Source organism: Pseudorca crassidens, chromosome 7, assembly GCF_039906515.1.
Source record: "Pseudorca crassidens isolate mPseCra1 chromosome 7, mPseCra1.hap1, whole genome shotgun sequence".
Classification (NCBI taxonomy): domain Eukaryota; kingdom Metazoa; phylum Chordata; class Mammalia; order Artiodactyla; family Delphinidae; genus Pseudorca; species Pseudorca crassidens.
In genome coordinates, this window is record NC_090302.1 from 80,342,196 (window position 1) to 80,360,312 (window position 18,117).

The following is an 18,117-nucleotide window of genomic DNA, read 5'->3' on the forward strand; positions in this document are numbered from 1 at the left end:
CGCACCACAACAAAGAGTAGCCCCCGCTCGCTGCAAGTGGAAAAAGCCCATGCACAGCAACAAAGACCTAAGGCAGCCAAAAAAAATAATAAATTTATATAAAAAAATAAGTAAATAAAATAAAAATAAATTTATTTTTTTTAAAAAGTACTTCCTCCCATTTGTGAAACAACCCCCAGAAGTGGGTATATACTTTACCCTTTCACAGATGATAAAACTAACAGTTGGAGAGAAGTCACTTGCCGTTAAGTGCTTTTTTTTTAAAATAAATTTATTTATTTTAGTTATTTATTATTTTTGACTGCATTGGGTCTTTGCTGCTGTGCGCGGGCCTTCTCTAGTTGCGGCGAGTGGGGCTACTCTTCGTTACGGTACGTGGGCTTCTCACTGCAGTGGCTTCTCTTTTTATGGAGCACGGGCTCTAGGCGCACAGATTTCTGTAGCTGTGGCGCACAGGCTTCAGTAGTTATGGCGCACGGGCTTAGTTGCTCCGTGGCATGTGGGATGTTCCCAGACCAGGGCTCGAACCCATGTCCCCTGCATTGGCAGGTGGATTCTTAACCACTGCGCCACCAGGGAAGCCCCCCCATTAAGTGTTGAGCTGGATTCAAACGCCATGCAGATATGGAGGAGACGTGAAGAGGGCAGGGAGGCCAGGGAGCCACAGGTCCCTCCATGCTTCAGCACCCTGTCTAGAGGGTGCCCCACTCTTAGGCCACTGCTGGATGCTATTCCTATTTCTGGGCCTTGAGAGTCGGGGGCTGGCTCTGGACAGGAGCGGGGAGTGGAGGGCAGAGATGAATCACCCTCTTATGAGCGTCCCCAGACTTGGGGTTGGGCAAGCAGTTCCTCCTGCTGCACCAACAGTCACCCACTGTCTCCAGGCAGACGAGATGGAGGAGAGACTGTGAACACAAACCACACCCTGGGGCACCTCCGGCCAGATGTCCAGCTGGAACTTGAGAAAATCTACCTTTTGACCCATATCCTGGGGACTCTGTGTTCACCTTCTGGTGTCACCCTGAGCTGCCCTCGGCACCCTTTGAGGACAGCAGAGGGTTACAGAGAGGAGGCAGAGGAATGGGACGGGAGGCCTAGGCCCTGTGCTGAGGAAGAGCCCAGAGCCACAGGGGCTGGGCTGATGGGGGCAGAGCCCTCCTGTAGACCCAGAAGCTCAGCTCCAAGCCTCGCTTGGCCACTGACCAGTCAGGTGGCCGAGCCAGCTCCCTTTCCCGGCCCCTCAGTTTCAGTTTCCTCATCAGTCACCTGCAGGTTTCAGGTGGAGTCCCCCCCCAACACACACACACCCAGGGCCACTGTAAGAATCAGACAAGATTACGGATGTTTCAGGCTTTGAAAACTGTATTACAGTCAACGTAGAAGGAAAGGTTCATTCCAGAAGCTGCCTCGTTAGAGTCACGTTTCCTCCTGTATGAATGTCGTGCGTATCCATGTGCATTCTTGGCTCTGTGTATGCGTGTACCCATGGAGGTCTGTGTGTACATGTGGGTGACCCTGGGGTTCTGTGTGCATATCTGTGTGTATCCCTGTCTGGGCTTGGCTGTGGGTCTGGGTTCAGTATTTACAAAAGCCAGAGATAGGAGGTGGGGAATCTGTTGAGGAGTCTGGAGACAAAGTGACCTGGTACAACATGATGGGAGGGTTTGGATTTGGGATTTAGGAGGCAGAATGGGCAGGGCAGGTCGGCAAGAAGCTGAGGTTGAAGGTAGGCAGAATTGCGTAGACAGGAACCTGAATCTGGGTGGGGCCCAGGACAACTGCTCTCTGAGAGGCCTGCGGTCTGAAGGTGGCCGTAGGAGGACAGGTGGTGGAAGGCTCTGCATCTGGTGTTCCAGAAAGGTGATGGGTATGTATGAGCCCCAATATACTCTCCCCTCATCCAAGCCCAGTCTGGGTGCTAATTACAGGGCAGCCACCCACTGCTGGCCCCAAGGGAGAGAAGTCTCAGGGGAAGGATCAAGAGGAGAGGACAGCCCGCAGCAGGAGATTCTGCAGTCAGACTTCAGGAATGACTTCCTGAGCGTCTCTAGACCTTGGGGCAGTGGAGAGGGAGACTGGGGAAAGGCCAGGATATCATATCTATCTTTTTCATCCAAACCATTTGGTCATCAGGTGGAACAGGAGATGGGTCTCAATGCCCGCCAATGACCCCTCAGTCAGGGTCCAACCTTGGCCTTGGCAGTCTCTAGGAGACCGCAGCTCTGTTCTGTGGAGGTTTCTAGTCTGGGAGAACAGAGGAGAGCTCCCAGACAGGGAAACAGAGACATAGGTTTGCGGTAGACCAGAATGCTCATGCTCCCACCCGCTACCCCTATCCTTGACCTTGCTCCCCTGGGTCTAATAACAGCTTCATTCTGCTGCCTTGTGCAGAAGGGAAGGGGCAAGACTGGCAGTCAGCCCAGGACAGGGGAGGGGCCCGGCTTTTCACTCCTCCCCGCCTCACTGGAGAGATCCAGAGCTCCGGCCTCTCTACTCTTTTATTCCTCATCACCCAACCCCTTAGCCCCAGGAAAGCCCAGGCTCAGAAGCAAGGCCTGCAGCCAGGATACATAGATTCTCTGTAACTCCCTGTGTGACCCTAGACAAGTTCCAACACCTCTCTGGGCCTGTTGCAAACCAGAAAACTTATCCTCTCCATCCCTCTTCCAGAAACTGAAGTGGGAGAGGCAAGTGAGTCTCCCTCTGGGTTTGGAACACTCTTGTCCCCCTTAGTTCCCCAGGGCAGCCCAAGATGCCACCTTCTCTCTGCAGCAGAGAGGTGGGCAGGCTGGCCTTTCCTGAGGAAGTTGGGGGTGACTCACGTGCCCCAGACTTCTCCTCCCCTTTATCTTTATCGCTCACCTAGATTAATCTGTGACTCGCAAAGCGAGTACCAGATGTTGAGGGGGTTAGGTGCATATTTATTGGGGTGGAAGTGGTGGGCCTCAGACTAGCCCAATCTGACTTACTAGGTCAGGGATGCAGCAGCCCTCAGGATTTCACTGAATGTAACCTGCTGCAGGGACCCCTGGGCTTTGGGGTCTTGCTTTTTTTCTCCAAAGTAAGGAGCTGGGCAGAGGAAAACAGGGTCTTCAGCTAAAAGGATTCTGGTTTAGAGGAGGTTGTCAGATAGCACAGCCCGAAGAGAGGACCCTTTGAGAATTCACTGAATGTGACTACACAGAGAGGCTTGGGAGGTCTGACAGAACTGGGGAAACTGAAGCCCCAAGAAGGGGAAGCCTTTATTTACAGCCATTTAGATTTACAGGAAGGAATCCAGAGTTCCTGCCTCCTGAGAGCTTTTCCTCCTGACTTGCTCTTTAAAAACAGAGCAGATTTTGCCTTTTACAGCAACCCAGAGCTGGAGGCAAAAACCTGCACAAGCACACTAGTACATACAGATGTGCACACACCCGAGTCCAACACACACAGAGCAGACAGATCACACCATACGTCACACACAGCCTCCCGCCCCATCCATGTCTACCTGCAAACGCAGAGGCCCACAGGGGCAGACGCACGTGTGGCGGCGCTGTGACACACATCCCCCTGCACACCCTCGCTCCAGCAGGAGTTCCTCCTAGGCTCCTGTCCTCTTCCCCTGAGGTTCCAGCTCCTCATGTCCCCTCTCCCCCAAGGTCATGTTAGACCACATCAGCCTCCTCACCTACTTCCCAGAGAAAATCCAAGGAAAACAGGTTGGAGCAAGCATTGAAATTGGAGCCTGGACTTCGTGCTCCCCTCACCCCGCACCCCAAGCTGGAGCAGGGAGTGCAGAAAGCATGGCGGATGTACCTCCTTGGGCTTCTGAGTCATCTGCCTTCTTCCCTTGCCACACTTGGCACCTGACAAAGCCATTATCATGGCTTCTTTCTTTTCTTTTTTTTTTTTTTTTTTGGCTGCACTGCATGGCTTGAGGGATCTTAGCTCCCTGACCAGGGATCAAACCCATGCTCCTTGCAGTGGAAGCACAGAGTCCTAAGCACTGGACTGCCAGGGAAGTCCCTATCATGCCCATTTTAAAGATGGGGAGGTTGAGCCCAGCAAGGGGAAGTGACTTGCCCAGGACCACATGGGGAGGTAGCAGGGCCAAGGCTCATTTCCCCTGATTGGGACTGGTATCTGCACTTCTTGGAGCCACGAGCTTACCTGGAGGCAGATCCCACGCGTTGCCTGCACTGGAGTTGTGAAGGAAGCTACGAGCCTGAAGCTGACCCTGGGATGAAACGGGATGGTTTGAAACCAGCCTGTACCCCCTGCCCCTCCCCAGAGTCCACGGAGGGACTGCCACATGTGAGGGACTAAGAAAAAGGAAAGCTGAGAAGCCAGGGACGACCACAGGGCTGGGACTGCATCTCTTGTATCTCACTGAAAATACAGCCTGGCACACTGAGATCTGGAGTACATGAATGAATGGCACAGGGAGAGAGATGGACACAGACCTCAGTTCACACAGCCAATCAGTGTATCCCCTATACTAATTTCAACCCCAGGCCAAGCTGTCCCATGACAGTGACAGGCAGGGACTGGCATAGGTTCACAAAGACTAACAGAATTGGGACAAAATTGGAAACCAGAGTTCCCATGTGTGGCTAAGCATCTTGAGGATAAAGCCAGATAGCCAGACCTCCAAGTCCCTCTACAAACAAGCCCCCACCTGCAGCTGAACTTGACCTCATTCAGAAAATGATAATGAGGAAAAGCAGGTACTTCATAGGGCTGGTATATAATCAATTTCCTTATGTAAGATATGGAAAATAACAAAGGGTATCTTATCAGGCAGGCACTCAATAAACCTTTTTTTTTTGGCTGCATTGCATGGCTTGAGTGATTTTAGTTCCTCAACCAGGGATTGAACCTGGGCCCTCAGCTGTGAGAGTGTGGAGTCCTAACCATTGGACTGCCAAGCAATTCCCAACATCAACTTTTTAATTCTCAGGCCTTTCACCATCAAAACCCTACCCATTCTAGGCAGAGATCACAAATCATGATTCTCTTTTCCTTGAAGTCTTCTGGTGGCCTGCCCTGTCCTCCATCTGCCTGGGCCAGGTGCCCCTTCTGCACACACCTGTATCCTACTTGGGCAGAGCACTGTACTAGGTGCCAAGAAATCTGTTCAAATATGTTTCCTGCCCTCAAAGAGCTGACATGTAGGAGACAAGGTCAAAACCACGCAGAAAAGGCAGACAAGCCAATAACATAGGGAAATTAGATGATTTAATTTTAAATCACAGTTTAAAACAAGGGAGTTCACGCCACTGTACGTGACTGCAAAGAGAAATGAACAGGCAGTAATTGCTCTAATGTTTCAGAGGAGAGAAAGCGCACCTTAGGCTGAGGGCGAGGAAGCGCTTAAGGAGGAGTCACTGTTTGAGCTGAGTCTGGAAAAAGCCAGGATTAGGGAGAGGCTGCTGCAAAGGGGGTGTAGACCAGACTGAAAGGAATCAGCACCCCCTCCCCCAGGGCACTGGGAGCTCCTGGAGAGCAGGTCTTGGGTCCCACTCACCTCTGCACCACCACTGCAGGAGCACAGAGCCTGAGGGGGTCAGACACCAGAGGCCAGGGCAGCAATCAGTGCTTTCTGCATCTCTCCTGGATGGGGGACCACCAGTCCCCCTCACCCCTTCACCCACCCAGCCCCTTCCTGTCCTCTGTGCTTTTCCATGTCCCCACCCCGGGATGCAGTGGAACCAACCCAGGAGGGCATTGTGCCCCTTCAATGCGGTGTATTCATCCCACGTAGCCCCCTCTTCACTGCTCAGTGCTGGTGCTCTGTGACTCTCAGGCAGTGCCACACCTTCTCTGAGCCCCATTTAAAAGGCCTGACGATGCACCGAAGGGCATACTGAGGTTGAGGCACACATCCTGGCAGAGGGGTGGGGACAGAGCCTCAGCCCTGGGCACACAGCCTCTTCTCCGGGCTTCTGGGAGCAGCCTGGGAAGGAAAAAATAAAAAAGGCCCAGGCCAGGCTGACAAGTAGATGGATCTCCTGGGTTCATTCAGGGGACTCCACAGGACACCATGGCCCCTGCCCCAATGCTGGGGCATCAGACAGAAAATTGGGACAGGGCTTTGTTGGGGATGATTCAGCATGCTCGGGCCAGCAAGCCCTCCTTGGACGGTCCACATGCAGCAAGGGTGGTCACAGCATTGACATCTTGCTCCAGAGGTCTGCAGTCCTGTTGTCCATCTACAGCTTGCTCCTGGGCTGGAGGTCACACGGTCCACCTCTCACTTCGGGCCTCCACAGCCTGGACTAGGCCTTCGCCCAGGATGGCAAAGTCCTCCAGGATGGCTTCTGCATTGGGCACCATCACCAGCTCCCCACCTTGAGACACCACCATGCGCCCCTTTGTGTTGGAGGCCTGAGAGAATCAGAGAAATGTAGATGGAGGTGTCACGAGAGGCACACGCAGAGACACCAAAACACGTTTCACACCCGCCACCGGGTCACTCGTGGAACCACACACAGACACACATGCCCATGTGGAACACATGTACACACTCAGGAACAGACAACTGTCCCCAGCCAGCTCACCTTTAACGGCTGGGGCTGGAAGCTGGTGGGCTTCCAGAGGACACCGATCACCTTTCCGCCATGCTGGTCATAGAAGAAAAGGGCCAGGTCCCCAAAGGCCTCCTAGGAAAAGGCAGGACAGAGACAAGATTACAGGTGGACACCTGAGAGCCACCCCCACGGCCCCAGCTCCACCTGGATGTCCCCTCCCCAGGGTCAGTCAGCCCTTGAGGACCTACCCTGAGCTGCGCCAGGTAGAGCTGAGGAGGATCGTAGCCCAGCACGGGCATCAAGGAGGAAGGCCCCGGCTCACTAAGCAGGCCCCGGCAGAAGGAGGCAGCTGGCGAGTCCACAGCCTGGCGGTGCCGGGGGATGTGGCGGGGAGACAGGTGGATCAGCACGTCGTACATGTCCAACGGTGGCCGGAACACTGTCTGAGGAGGGGTAGTGCCCACTTGGGAGCTGGGAACTGGACCACAAACCCCTCCACATGCCCACTCTGGCTCCCCCCTTCCCTTTTGTCTGACCCACCCACTATGGGCCCAAATGCTCATTTGAAGGCAGGAACAACAAGACCCAGTTGGTGGCAGCTTGGGTCCCCAGGAGGAGAGCAGGGTAGAAGTGTGAAGCCAGGGCCCCGATTCTCCTGCAGGCTCCCCCACTGCCAGGCGCCGTGGGCAGCTGCAACACCTTCTCTGGATTCAGTCTCACCAGACAGGGGCCTCTAGAGCTCCAGACTTCCATGGTTCAAAGGCAGAGTCCCCAGAGCCCCTGGAGTCAGTCTGGGCCCGGGGCTTACCCTGATGTCCCCAGGACCCTGGGGATCCATTAGCTGCTTCTCTAGGACAGGCAAGGCCTCGGCTGCCAGGACCATGAGCTGGTGTAGGATCTGGGGGACACACATACATCAGAAAGGTCACACCTGACCACAGGTCTCTCATAGCTCAGGCTGGGCCTGCTTTTTCCTTGGGGGAGAAAACCACACATTTGGGAGCAGGAATGAAATTAAACCTGGGGCGAGGGTCCATCCTGTGTCCATACAGAGCTTTTGCGATCCTGGGGGGTAATGATGACCATGACGGGAAGTTTTGTCCGGGTTGCCAGGAAGACACTGCGGATCTCCACCTGCTCCTCCGCTGCGGAGGAGAGGGGGTCTTGGGTCAGCCTACTCCTCCCCCCAGACACCCTCTACTGCCCTGGGTCCTCCTACTGTACACTTAGCAGCTGCCCATCACAGGGACATTCCAACATCCCCCAAATGGCAAAAGCGATGAAAGGGACACCGCATCTGCCTCAACTGGGCAGGGTGTTAAACTCCCAGCCTGGGACCAGAAGCAGAATTTTCCACTGCCTGGCACCCTAGTCTGCTTTCTGGGCCTGCACAAGCTGAGGCCTGCCCCTGGCCCCTTCCTACCCTGGGCTCCCACACACCTGGGGAATTAGAAAGCTGATACCTTCCTCTCTGCTGGGACCAGAAGCTCCTCATATTACAACCAGAAATCATCACTCACCACCCCCCCCTGCCACCGACCCCGGACCCAAGAGGTCTGGGCATGTATTCTAGCCTGAACCGTAAGACTTCTCACCTGGTGTTCAGAGCCCCTCTTCCTCTCTCCTCTTCCCTTCACAGCCCCCCAGGTAGCCTGCTTACCATCCCCAGTCCGCTGTGTTTCTGATCATCACGTGGGCAAACCATATCTCTACAGTCTTGGAGCTCCCTAAAGGCTTGATTTGGTCCTCTTCCTCCTTAATAATTCCTTACCCCCAGGCAGTCAGGGTCAGGAGTGGATATCCGGGATAGGGGAGGCAGACAGAAAACCTAACAGACTGACAGGGAAAACCCTTGCCTGCCCTATTCTACAATCCACAAAGGGTAGTTCTTGCACTAGTCACTCACTTACCAGTGAGCTCATTATTGAGGTTGACAATTAGGGGGTTGTTCTTCCAATCAAAGGTTGATATCAGGAAAAGGAACCGAAGGAAGCCCACCTGGGGGGAGCTGAGAGGAAGAGGTAAGCAAAGCATCTGGGCCAGTCACACATGCCCAGGCCCCCCGCGGCCCAGAGAGCCTAGGTCCCCCTGGTGTGGATTGCAGGCGTTAGAACCCCTTCTGTCCCTTGGTTCAGCCACCTCTTCCATGTGGACTGAAGCACGGGGGATGAAAGCTGGCCCCAGTGGAACTTCCTGGCTAGGGGAAAGGTGGAGGGAATCACCTGGGAGGGGTGAAGGGCTCAGGGTGCAGGAAAAGGGCAGCAGCCACCAGGTCCAGGCTCTCATCCGTGAGCTCCTCACCTAGGAGCTGGGCGCGCACCCACCGCTTGGCCAGCCGAGCCACACCCGAGAAGGCTGGGTGCTGCTGCTGGAGTCTGCGGGGAGAGGAGGGTAGTGGCCATAACAGTGAGGCCCTCAGGGCCCAAGAACAGTGTTTCAGCCCCGCTGCTGCTACTTTCTCAACTTTACCCAACACTAGCTTCTGTGCTAATGCATTACACATATCATCTCATGTCTTCCTAATTAGTACCCCAAGAGGTTGGTCCTAGCATGATTCCCATTTTACAGGTGAGAAAAATAAGGTTGAGGGGAGGGGGAATCCTGCCCAAGGGACACAGCCAGTGAAGTGGCAGGGCCAGGGTTCTGGCACTTGCCTGACTCCAGAACTCATCTCTCCAACCGGCCTTCCAGCGAGACAGATGGCCAGGAGAGCAGAATGGGGCCAGGAAAGGGTCTACGGACATAAGAGCCTGTGGGGGTGGTCATACCCATGCAAGGTGCTGGTGAGCAGGGGCAACTGCCTAGTGTCCCTCTCAAGGCGGAGGGAGGTGGGAGTGTCCCTCAAGGAGATGATCCCCTCGGGGCTCCGTGTCTCCCTCAGGATCTGGGGCTCCCGCTGATAGGCCACACGAATCCGGAACACAAACCCATCCTGTTGGAAGAGGGGATGGCATGGGAGGCGGGCCACCCTGACACCCCTGTCCCCTCCCTCCCTGGGTATCCCTGCCCTGCACCAGCCGAACCTTGAGGACATCGGTGTGCGTGGCTGTGGCGCGGCACTGCAGCCCATGCTGCTGCGTCAGCAGCTCTGCCAGGCGCAGCTGGAAGGCAGCCCGGACCCTCCGTATGGCCTCAGCATCCTGCGGCCACTGCCCACTGCCCTCCAGGTGACATACCACTGTGGAGAAGAGTGAGAGGCCTCAGCCTGCGGCCTGGGGTGAGAACAGTCCCTCTCACCCCCTCGCAAGAGCTCCCTCACCAGTCATGGGCTCCACGTAGGCTGGACAGGGCTTGTCAGGCCGGGGCAACAGTGAGGCCCGCTCTTGCAGCTGTTCATAGAAGGAGTAGGCTGGCCGGACTGCGGTTGGTGGGAACACCTATGGAAGAAGGGGGGCTGAGGAAGAGGCCTGGGACTGGGAGGGAGTGCCCAGAGTCAAGAAGCTGGAAGGGAGAATACCGGGTGAGTGGAGCAGAGGTGGGTGTCACGAAGCAGAAAGAGCTCCCTGCCCCTTGCGCCTCACCTCAGTGTAGCGCAGCGCTGGGTGAGCTCCCTGCACGGCAGACACGGTCAGCGGCAGACCTTCCAGTCCCCACAGCAAGCGACTGAGGTCATCGTAGCAACGCACCGCAGCTGCCAGGGCCTCCTCACCTGTGCTGGAGGTCTGAGAGGGGAAAGAAAGACAGGAGGGCACGACCTTTCAGAAGAGCCCCACCACCTGGGATACAGCCATGGCTCAGGCTGCTGCTGCAGAGCCAGGGAGTCCCCTGCTGGACGCTCTGGGAAGTGCAGCCTGGCTAAGATGGGGCTCTCCACCCCCATCCCCACCCCCAAATCCAGTCACACAGGCTGCTTACTCTACAGTCCCTAGCCTTAACCCAAGCCCTGAAGCAGGGCCCTTACCTCTTTCAGGCTTTGAATCAGTGCATCCAGGAGGCCCCCCGTATAGTGGACACAGGTATCTGGGATGTCAGCATGGCTGGAAAAGGGGCACAGGCACAGTGTGGGCACTGGGGGCCATGCCGAGAGCTACTGGATGTGGGCTGCTCACCCCAAAAGCTTGGGCCAGACCCTCCTAAAAGGCTCCCCAGCCCATGGCTGCCTCCTGGCATTCAGATGCTAACACTCACAGCGTTAAGAGATGAGTGACCACCTGGTGGGGAATAAGGCGCTTCTGGGCCATAGAGGCTGCCTCCCAGACCACAGCTTCCCGAATGGCTCCATCCTGGAAACGCCGAAGCTCGGAGCGAGATCCCCAGAACTGGCGGAAGTCAGCAGCCTGGGAAGAGGAAAGGGGTAGTGGTAGAGATCAACAAAGAAGGGCTCTGTCAGAAATCTCCCAACAGGGGACTTCCCTGGTGGTCCAGCGATAAAGAATCCGCCGTACAAGGCAAGGGATGTGGGTTCAGTCCCTGGTCGGGGAAATAAGATGCCACATGCCGCGGGGCAACTAAGCCCACGTGCCACAACTACAGAGCTCGCGTACCTCAACGAGAGAGCCTGCGTGCCGCAAACTACAGAGCCCATGCACCCTGGAGCCTGAACGCCACAACTAGGGAGAAAAATCCCACACGCCACAACTAGAGAGAAGCCCGTGAACCACAATGAAAGATCCTGCATGCCTCAACAAAGATCCCGCGTGCCGCAACTAAGAACCAATGCGGCCAAAAATAAACTAACTAAATAGATAATAAATAAATCTTGCAAAAAAGAGAAAAAAGAAAGAAGTCTCCTGACAGGCCTCAATCCAGGTGGCATGAGGACAGTCCACTCCACTCCTTCCAATGCAAGACAGGACCAAATCACCCCTCAGACTCCAGGGCTCCTCACCTCAGGCTGGTCAGCCTCTGGACCCAGCTCAAGAACACTGGTCAGCCCCTCAGGCCGGAGGAGCAATCCCAGGGTCAGGACCCCGGAGTCTCTGTGTTTCGGTGGATCCTGGCTGATGTCCCACTGTAGGATGTAGAAAGGCTGAGCTCAATCCAAGCATCCCACAGCTTGGTCTGGAAACCCACTTTCTAGTGAGAGGGATGGTGTGTCTTTTGTATCTCTTGGGACCCTGGGTCCACCCGCCTCGGTCCCACAAACTCCCCAACCAACACCATCTCACCTCTGAGACTGGGGGCCGAGAGTGGGCCAGCAGGTGCAGCCGGGACCCCAGGCCCTGCTCCAGAAGGGTGGTTAGTGGGCCCAAAGCAGCTGAGACATAGTCCCCACCATGATCCTGCAGCTCTGGCCACAGCTTTAGTCGGTGACACGCTGCCTGCAGGCGACTCAGTGGACGGAGACTGGGGGGGCAGAGAGGGACAATGAGGGGGAATCAGGTACTGCTGGTCCCAAGTATCACCACCCCCACCCCCAGGATGATCTATCTGAGCACTTGCCTGAGGACCTTTGCCCCATCACTAGCCCCAGGGACACAGGACTCACTGGCATATCCTGGCACCCCGAAACTTACTGCAGTATGTGGTCAAAAGTCCGGACCATAGGTTTGGGAGTCATCAACAGCAGCTGGAACCCATCGTCAGCTTTGCTGTCCAGCAACACCATAGATAGCCGTGCCTCATGCTGCACCTGGGGCCACAGAGTAAGGAGGGAACTCCCGCGTGAGACCACCAGCACTGCACCCCTCCCCTTACGGAACACAGGGCCCAGACCCAGAGACGTGCCTGACCAAAGGTCTCTGGAGAGGAGTTTCTGGGGTTCTGGTGCTGGCAGAAGGGACAGGGTCTGGGCTGGGACATCTGGGGAGGCCAGGAGTGGGCGACACCTGTACCTGGTGGCAAGTGGAGGCAGTGACATCAGCACAGAGGTTGAGACGGCCTGAGGAGTCCAGGAAGACAACAGGGAAGGCCTGGTGGAAGTCAGCCAGGGCCGGCTGGGAGGGGGAGAGAGAAGCCAGTCAGGGCTGGGCCTTGACTTCAGGATGCCTTGCCCAGACTCAGCACTGCCCTACTCACCAGGGAGGGATCTGAGCTGAAGCACAAACTGATCCCGTTGACCGTCAGATCTGTACTGGCTGAAATGAGCCAGAGAAGGTGGGTGTGTCAGAAGGTATCCCCCTCCCTAGGGACCCAGCCCTCGTGACACCCACCCTCCGGACAGGTGGCTGCAACTGCCTGCCTCTGGGATTCAGTTTGCTCCTCTGTCTGAGGACCAGAGACCGAATGATCCCTGATGGGTATGAGTGGGGCCCTTGGCCTTTCCGAGTCCAGCCGCCTCACCCAGAAACTGCAAGGTGCTTCTCAGGACCTGGTAGCCGCTCATGGTGGTATGGATCTTGTGTGTAGACACCAGGAAGGCAACCAGCATGGAGACAAGGAACCCACTGAATCCTCCCAGGCCCTGAGGGGGAGACGGAGGGAAAGGCCGGAGCTCAGAGCCAACCCACCACTCAGTGAGGCAGGGAAGCTGGGCCAGTCCCCACTCACCTTGTCCAGTTCCCGCTGCCGCAGCCAGACCTTCAGAAGTGCCACACCATCCTTCAGCCCCGAGGCTGAGCCCAGCACGGTTGATAGCAGCTGCGCATGGGACTCAAGGGCTGTGTCCTGCAGGACCCATGTGTTATAGTGGGGGGTGGGGGGCTCTGGGCTACCTGTGGGAGGAAAGGGGAAGTCGTGAGAGGAGAAGTCCCCGCAAGACCCTTCCCTCCAACTCCACCTTGATACTCACCATCCCCTGAAGGACTCTGCCCTTGGTACCAGGCAGTCCGCACATTGTTCTTGGACGGCAGCAGGCGGCACGGGCGGAAGAAGTCAGGTGGAGGGCATGGATGCAGACGGACAGTGACCAGACGCTCATCCTTCCCTGGGGGTAGATGGGAGATGCTGAGACCCTGCAGCCCCCTGGAGCCGGAGGAGCCCCTGTACCACCCACACCGCCCCCGCTCCCCATTTGAGGGCCTTACACCTTTCCCCTCCAACTTGAGGCCCAAGCTTCTCACCATGGACTTGAGGCCCTAGTTCCTCCCCCACTGGATTTGTCACCCCATACGGTGCCCTCCACCCGGTATATGCCTCCCACCATGCGGCCGCAGCAGCAGCGAGGGTTTCAGGTGGCAGCCATTGGTGTAGGAAAAGCGAACACTGCCAAAGAGTGGGTCTTGGGACAGGTGGTGAGCCAAGTGGGCCAGGTAGAGGGCACGCTTGCGGAAGTAGCGCTGGTTCAGCCCATCCTTGTCCTGTAGGATCTCCTGGAGGGGGTCAGGAGAAGAGAGAGATGGCCAGTCACTTAAGTCCTCGTTGTTGGAGAACTTGGGGGCCGAGATGAAGCCAAGGTCAAAGCTTGGCAACCCCATCTGCTGGCCAGGATGCTTAAGCCACGGCTAGCAATACCACAACTCAGATGAGGAAGACAAAGTTCCAAATGGCAAATCTAAGCTCCCTCAGGACAACTGCAGTGGTCTGTTCTTTGGATTTAGAATTCAGATTTCAATGCCCCGGCAAGCGAGAGGTGGGAAAAAGAGAGGGATCGAGGGATTTGTAGGTGGTGAAATGGCAGACCTCTCCATTCCCCAAACTCTGAACCTCACCCTGGGCATGGTCAATGCCACATCCACATTGATATCCGGCCGGATGCAGGTGCCCAGAAGGTAACTGCCCACAACAGTGACCTGGGCTGGGGGCAGGAAGCGGAAACAGCCCTTCACAGTATAGGGCACTTGGTGGAGGGGGACTCGAACCCCATCCCGGAGCCATGCCTGGTTGGTCAGCTGTGGGGACAGAGACAGTGACACGTATTAATTTGACGGCCTTCCTAACATGTCCCCTTGATGTCTAGTAGACATCTCAAATTCAACATGTCAAAATGTTTGAAACCAAACTTCTGATCTTCCTATAAACATGTCTTCCCCATTAAGACAACTCCATACTAGCTGCTCAAGCTAAAAACATTTAAATCATCTTGACTCATCTCTGTTAAGAACATCCATTTCACTTTCAAAAGGTATCCAGACACTGACCACTTCTCTACTCTACCCTAGTCTGAGCCATTTTTCAGTGGATCATTGTACAATAGGTTTCTAACTAGTCTCCTTGATTTCACCTTTGTCCCCCTCCATTCTACTTTTTTTTTTTTTTTTTTTTTTTTTGCGGTACGCGGGCCTCTCACTGTTGTGGCCTCTCCCGTTGCAGAGCACAGGCTCTGGACGCGCAGGCTCAGCGGCCGTGGCTCACGGCCCAGCCGCTCCGCGGCATGTGGGATCTTCCCAGACCGGCATGTGGGATCTTCCCGGACCGGGGCACGAACCCATGTCCCCAGCATCGGCAGGCGGACTCTCAACCACTGCGCTACCAGGGAAGCCCCCTCCATTCTACTTTTAACGCAAAAACCTGGGTGAACTTTTTAATACTGAAGTTAGATCACAAACAAAATGCCTGCAGTTATTCCCCATCTTATCCAGAGCAACAGCCAAAGTCCTGGTTTTGGTGCACAAGGCCCTGCAGGATATGCCCCCTCCTCCATAACCTTTCTGAACTTACCTCCTTCTATCTTCCCCTCATTCTTTCCAAGGAATGTACCAGACCCACCCTTTTTTTAAAATTTTTTAGTTTAACTTTATTTTTTTATACAGCAGGTTCTTTTTAGTTATCCATCTTATGTATATTAGTGTATATATGTCAATCCCAATCTCCCAACTCATCATACCAGACCTATTCTTGCCTTTGAACCTTTGTGTTGGCTGTTTTCCCTTCCTGGAATCCCTTCCCTTCCCTTCCCTTCCTTAGATATCTATATACCTGACTCACTTCCTTCACACAAATGTCACTTCAATAAGGCCTACCTCAACCACGCTACTTAAAGTTGCCAAACACTCTCACCCTCTGATATTCCCATAATCCCCTTACCTTGTTCTTCTTCCTTTTTCCATAGTACTTACCACCATCTAACACTGCCATACAGTTTACTTGTCGTGTTCATTATCTATCGTCCATAAGTCTAATACTAGAACATAGGCTGCTTTGTTCACTGATGTACCCTAAGAACACAACTACTGCAAGGCACGTAAGTGTTTGCTAAATGAATGAACACATAATTGACTGCACTCCTAGCTGAGACTCCTGGCAGTGAGAATGAGCTCCCTAGCACCCCATCCCCTTCAGAGAATAACAAGGCCCCTAAGGACCTCTTCTGGGCTTTCCAGTTCCCTCCACTACCTGCCTTACCTCTGTCTCAGGGGTTGAGGGCACCCTCATGATCCGCTGGTTGACCTTCTGTAGGAAAGCATCAATCCGCTCTTTCTTCTTCTCTGACAGCCTCACTTCCTTCAGTAGCTCCTCTACCTGTAAGAAGTGGCAGGGGTGAGTAGTACTTCAGCCTCAGTGTCTCAGGCCCACCTCTCTAACCCAATTCCCAACCACCCAATGGTACCTGTAAACGAAGCAAGCTGGAATGGAACAGACTCTCAGTCTCCCGAAGGCGATTCAGCTCCTCATTGGTAGGCTCCTTGTACAGTTCTGCCCGGCTGAGCTTCACAGGCTGCAGGAGGCCCTCCACTGGAGAACCAGAACGCTTCTTTGAGGATTCCTTCTTCCCCTCCTTGCCTATGCCTTCCAGAGCTGACGCCATCACCTGTGGCCAATGAGAGGGAGAACCCAGGGTGACATCACAGATATCTAGCGTCCACTGCCTGACGTGCCACCATGACAGGAATGTGGGTAAAGGCTTTACCTGCTCCTGGGCCCTCTTGAATAGGAGTCAGATTGTGTAAAACTCAGAATAACTTTTACTGAAAAGAACATTACTGAGCTCTATGCTGAAATCTCCCTGAGTTGAGGGTTCCCCATCTACCTGATAGCACAAGTTGCTAGGGGTAGTAGCTGACTGGGCCATGCACCAAGCAATGCCTCAGGTCCTTGTAAGTACCAGGAGCTTCCTCTTCTGCTGGGTTAATCCTGGGACTTCGCAAATGCCATCTCCACTCTTGCTCTATCCAAATCCTGCCAGGTTACACACACACACACACACACACCCTGCCCCAGCAAGCCCTGACTATAAACTATATAAGTACACATTAAGTGCTCAATGATGGAAGAGCCCACTGACTCTGAAGGACACACTCAGTGAAATCATCCAATCCTCACAATAATCCTAGCAGAAAACGGACACCCGAACGAAGCCCAGTGAGCTAGAGGTTCCAGTTGGTATGCCTAAACTGTGAGCAGGCTTCGAACCCTGGGCTGCAGGATCGCAAACCTTCTCCCCTACAGCCCTGGGCCCCGCCCCCCTCCACGATCCCACACCCTGGAGAGCCTTACTGTAGCGCTCCAGGAGCGCCACCACGTGGAGAGCACAAAACTAGACACAAGAGGAAAGAAGATCCCGTCCAACCTCCAGGAGGACTTCGTCAAGAAAAAGACCCAAGCCGCAGAAGGGGGTGGCGTTTTTTTCAGTTTCAAGGTGTAGAGCTAGCAAACAGAGAGAAGCTCAATTGTCTTTACTATTTCCATCCGGATAATGCCAAGTTCCATCTCCTTTAGCAAGCTCTGATTGTCTCGGTACCCTGGGCTGGAAGCATCAGGGGAAATGGGGCTCTTCCAGAAGGGACCGTTCTCGTGCCCTCGCTAGAGAACTGTTAGGTTCTGCCATCTCCGACACGTTGCGCATTCCTTCCTCCCAGATGGCTCACCCACCTCCGGCTCCCCGGCAGTTCCGCGATGCTGCGCTCCCTTATGTGCGGGGCCCATCCCTCCCGTACTGCTCCCGCACTCCGGGTTTAAAGTCCACTTGCTCTGCACAACTTCTTCCCACGTTGACAGAAATGCCCAAACCGCGTCAGATATGCAGCCCAGAGCGGCAGCTTTGCTGCGGAGAGCGGAAGCTAGCCTCGTGGCACAGGACTCCACCCAGTTCAAGAGCCATAGGGTGAGTGCCCGACGAGTCGCTTGTCATTGGTTTCTGTCACTCTCCGGGGCCGCCCATTATGGGGGAGGGGCCAAATAGGGTTTTCCGATTTACGGCCTCCTTGCGACGCCAGGCCTGAAGCATGCTCGTAACTTGGCGGTCGCTTCCTTTTCCTCACTTCCTCCGTTTGGGTCGAAAGGGGAAGGGCGGGGCTAGATTGGGCCCTCTGGGGAGGGTTTGCTTACTTAACGCCAGTGAGTCCTTTTCTTTTCTCATCTTATCAATTAACCAATCTCGTCAGTTCCACTTCCAAAGTATATCTTGAGTTTATTCACTGTACTCTGTATTTACTGCCGAGTTTGGTGCGCATCACATCATCTTGTGCCTAGAATAATGTAACAGCTTTTTTCCAGTTTATTACATTTTCCAAGTCTACTGAAGCGTTGCTATAATATTATGATGAACGCCCATATACCCTTCACCTACCCACCATAACTTAGTGTTGATGTTTTACCAAATTTGTTTCCTCTTTATGGTTTTTTTTAGACGCCTGAGATTTATTTGTTTAATATTTATTTATTTATTTGGCTGCATCGGGTCTTAGTTGTGGCAGGCGGGATCTTCCTTGCGGCATGTGGGATCTTTGTGGCGCGCAGGCTATCTAGTTGTGGCGTGCAGGCTCTAGAGCACACGGGCTCAGTAGCTGCGTGGCACGTGGGCTTAGTTGCCCCATGGCATGTGGGATCTTAGTTCCCTGACCAGGGGTCG

The 18,117-nt window shown here is 54.6% G+C and overlaps 1 protein-coding gene across 2 annotated transcripts; it reads right to left on the minus strand.

Moving 5' to 3' along the window:
• Nucleotides 1–5,200: 5,200 nt before the first annotated feature.
• On the minus strand, nt 5,201–17,382 carry NOL6 (nucleolar protein 6). 2 transcript variants are annotated; one of them, XM_067744609.1, is made up of 26 exons: nt 17,139–17,382; nt 15,877–16,077; nt 15,672–15,788; nt 14,039–14,218; nt 13,531–13,699; nt 13,180–13,314; nt 12,939–13,102; nt 12,732–12,852; nt 12,468–12,526; nt 12,284–12,385; nt 11,966–12,081; nt 11,618–11,795; nt 11,338–11,460; nt 10,638–10,786; nt 10,411–10,486; nt 10,031–10,171; nt 9,769–9,886; nt 9,533–9,687; nt 9,278–9,441; nt 8,732–8,884; nt 8,420–8,517; nt 7,530–7,654; nt 7,318–7,407; nt 6,758–6,952; nt 6,540–6,641; nt 5,201–6,366 (listed from the first exon to the last, which is right to left on the minus strand). In XM_067744609.1, exons 1-26 carry the CDS (start codon nt 17,190–17,192, stop codon nt 6,217–6,219), a joined length of 3,435 nt encoding a protein of 1,144 aa, XP_067600710.1. In that variant the 5' UTR covers nt 17,193–17,382; the 3' UTR covers nt 5,201–6,216. The 2 variants fall into 2 exon arrangements, with proteins under 2 accessions (XP_067600710.1, XP_067600711.1); XM_067744610.1 differs by lacking the exon at nt 7,318–7,407.
• Nucleotides 17,383–18,117: the final 735 nt, after the last annotated feature.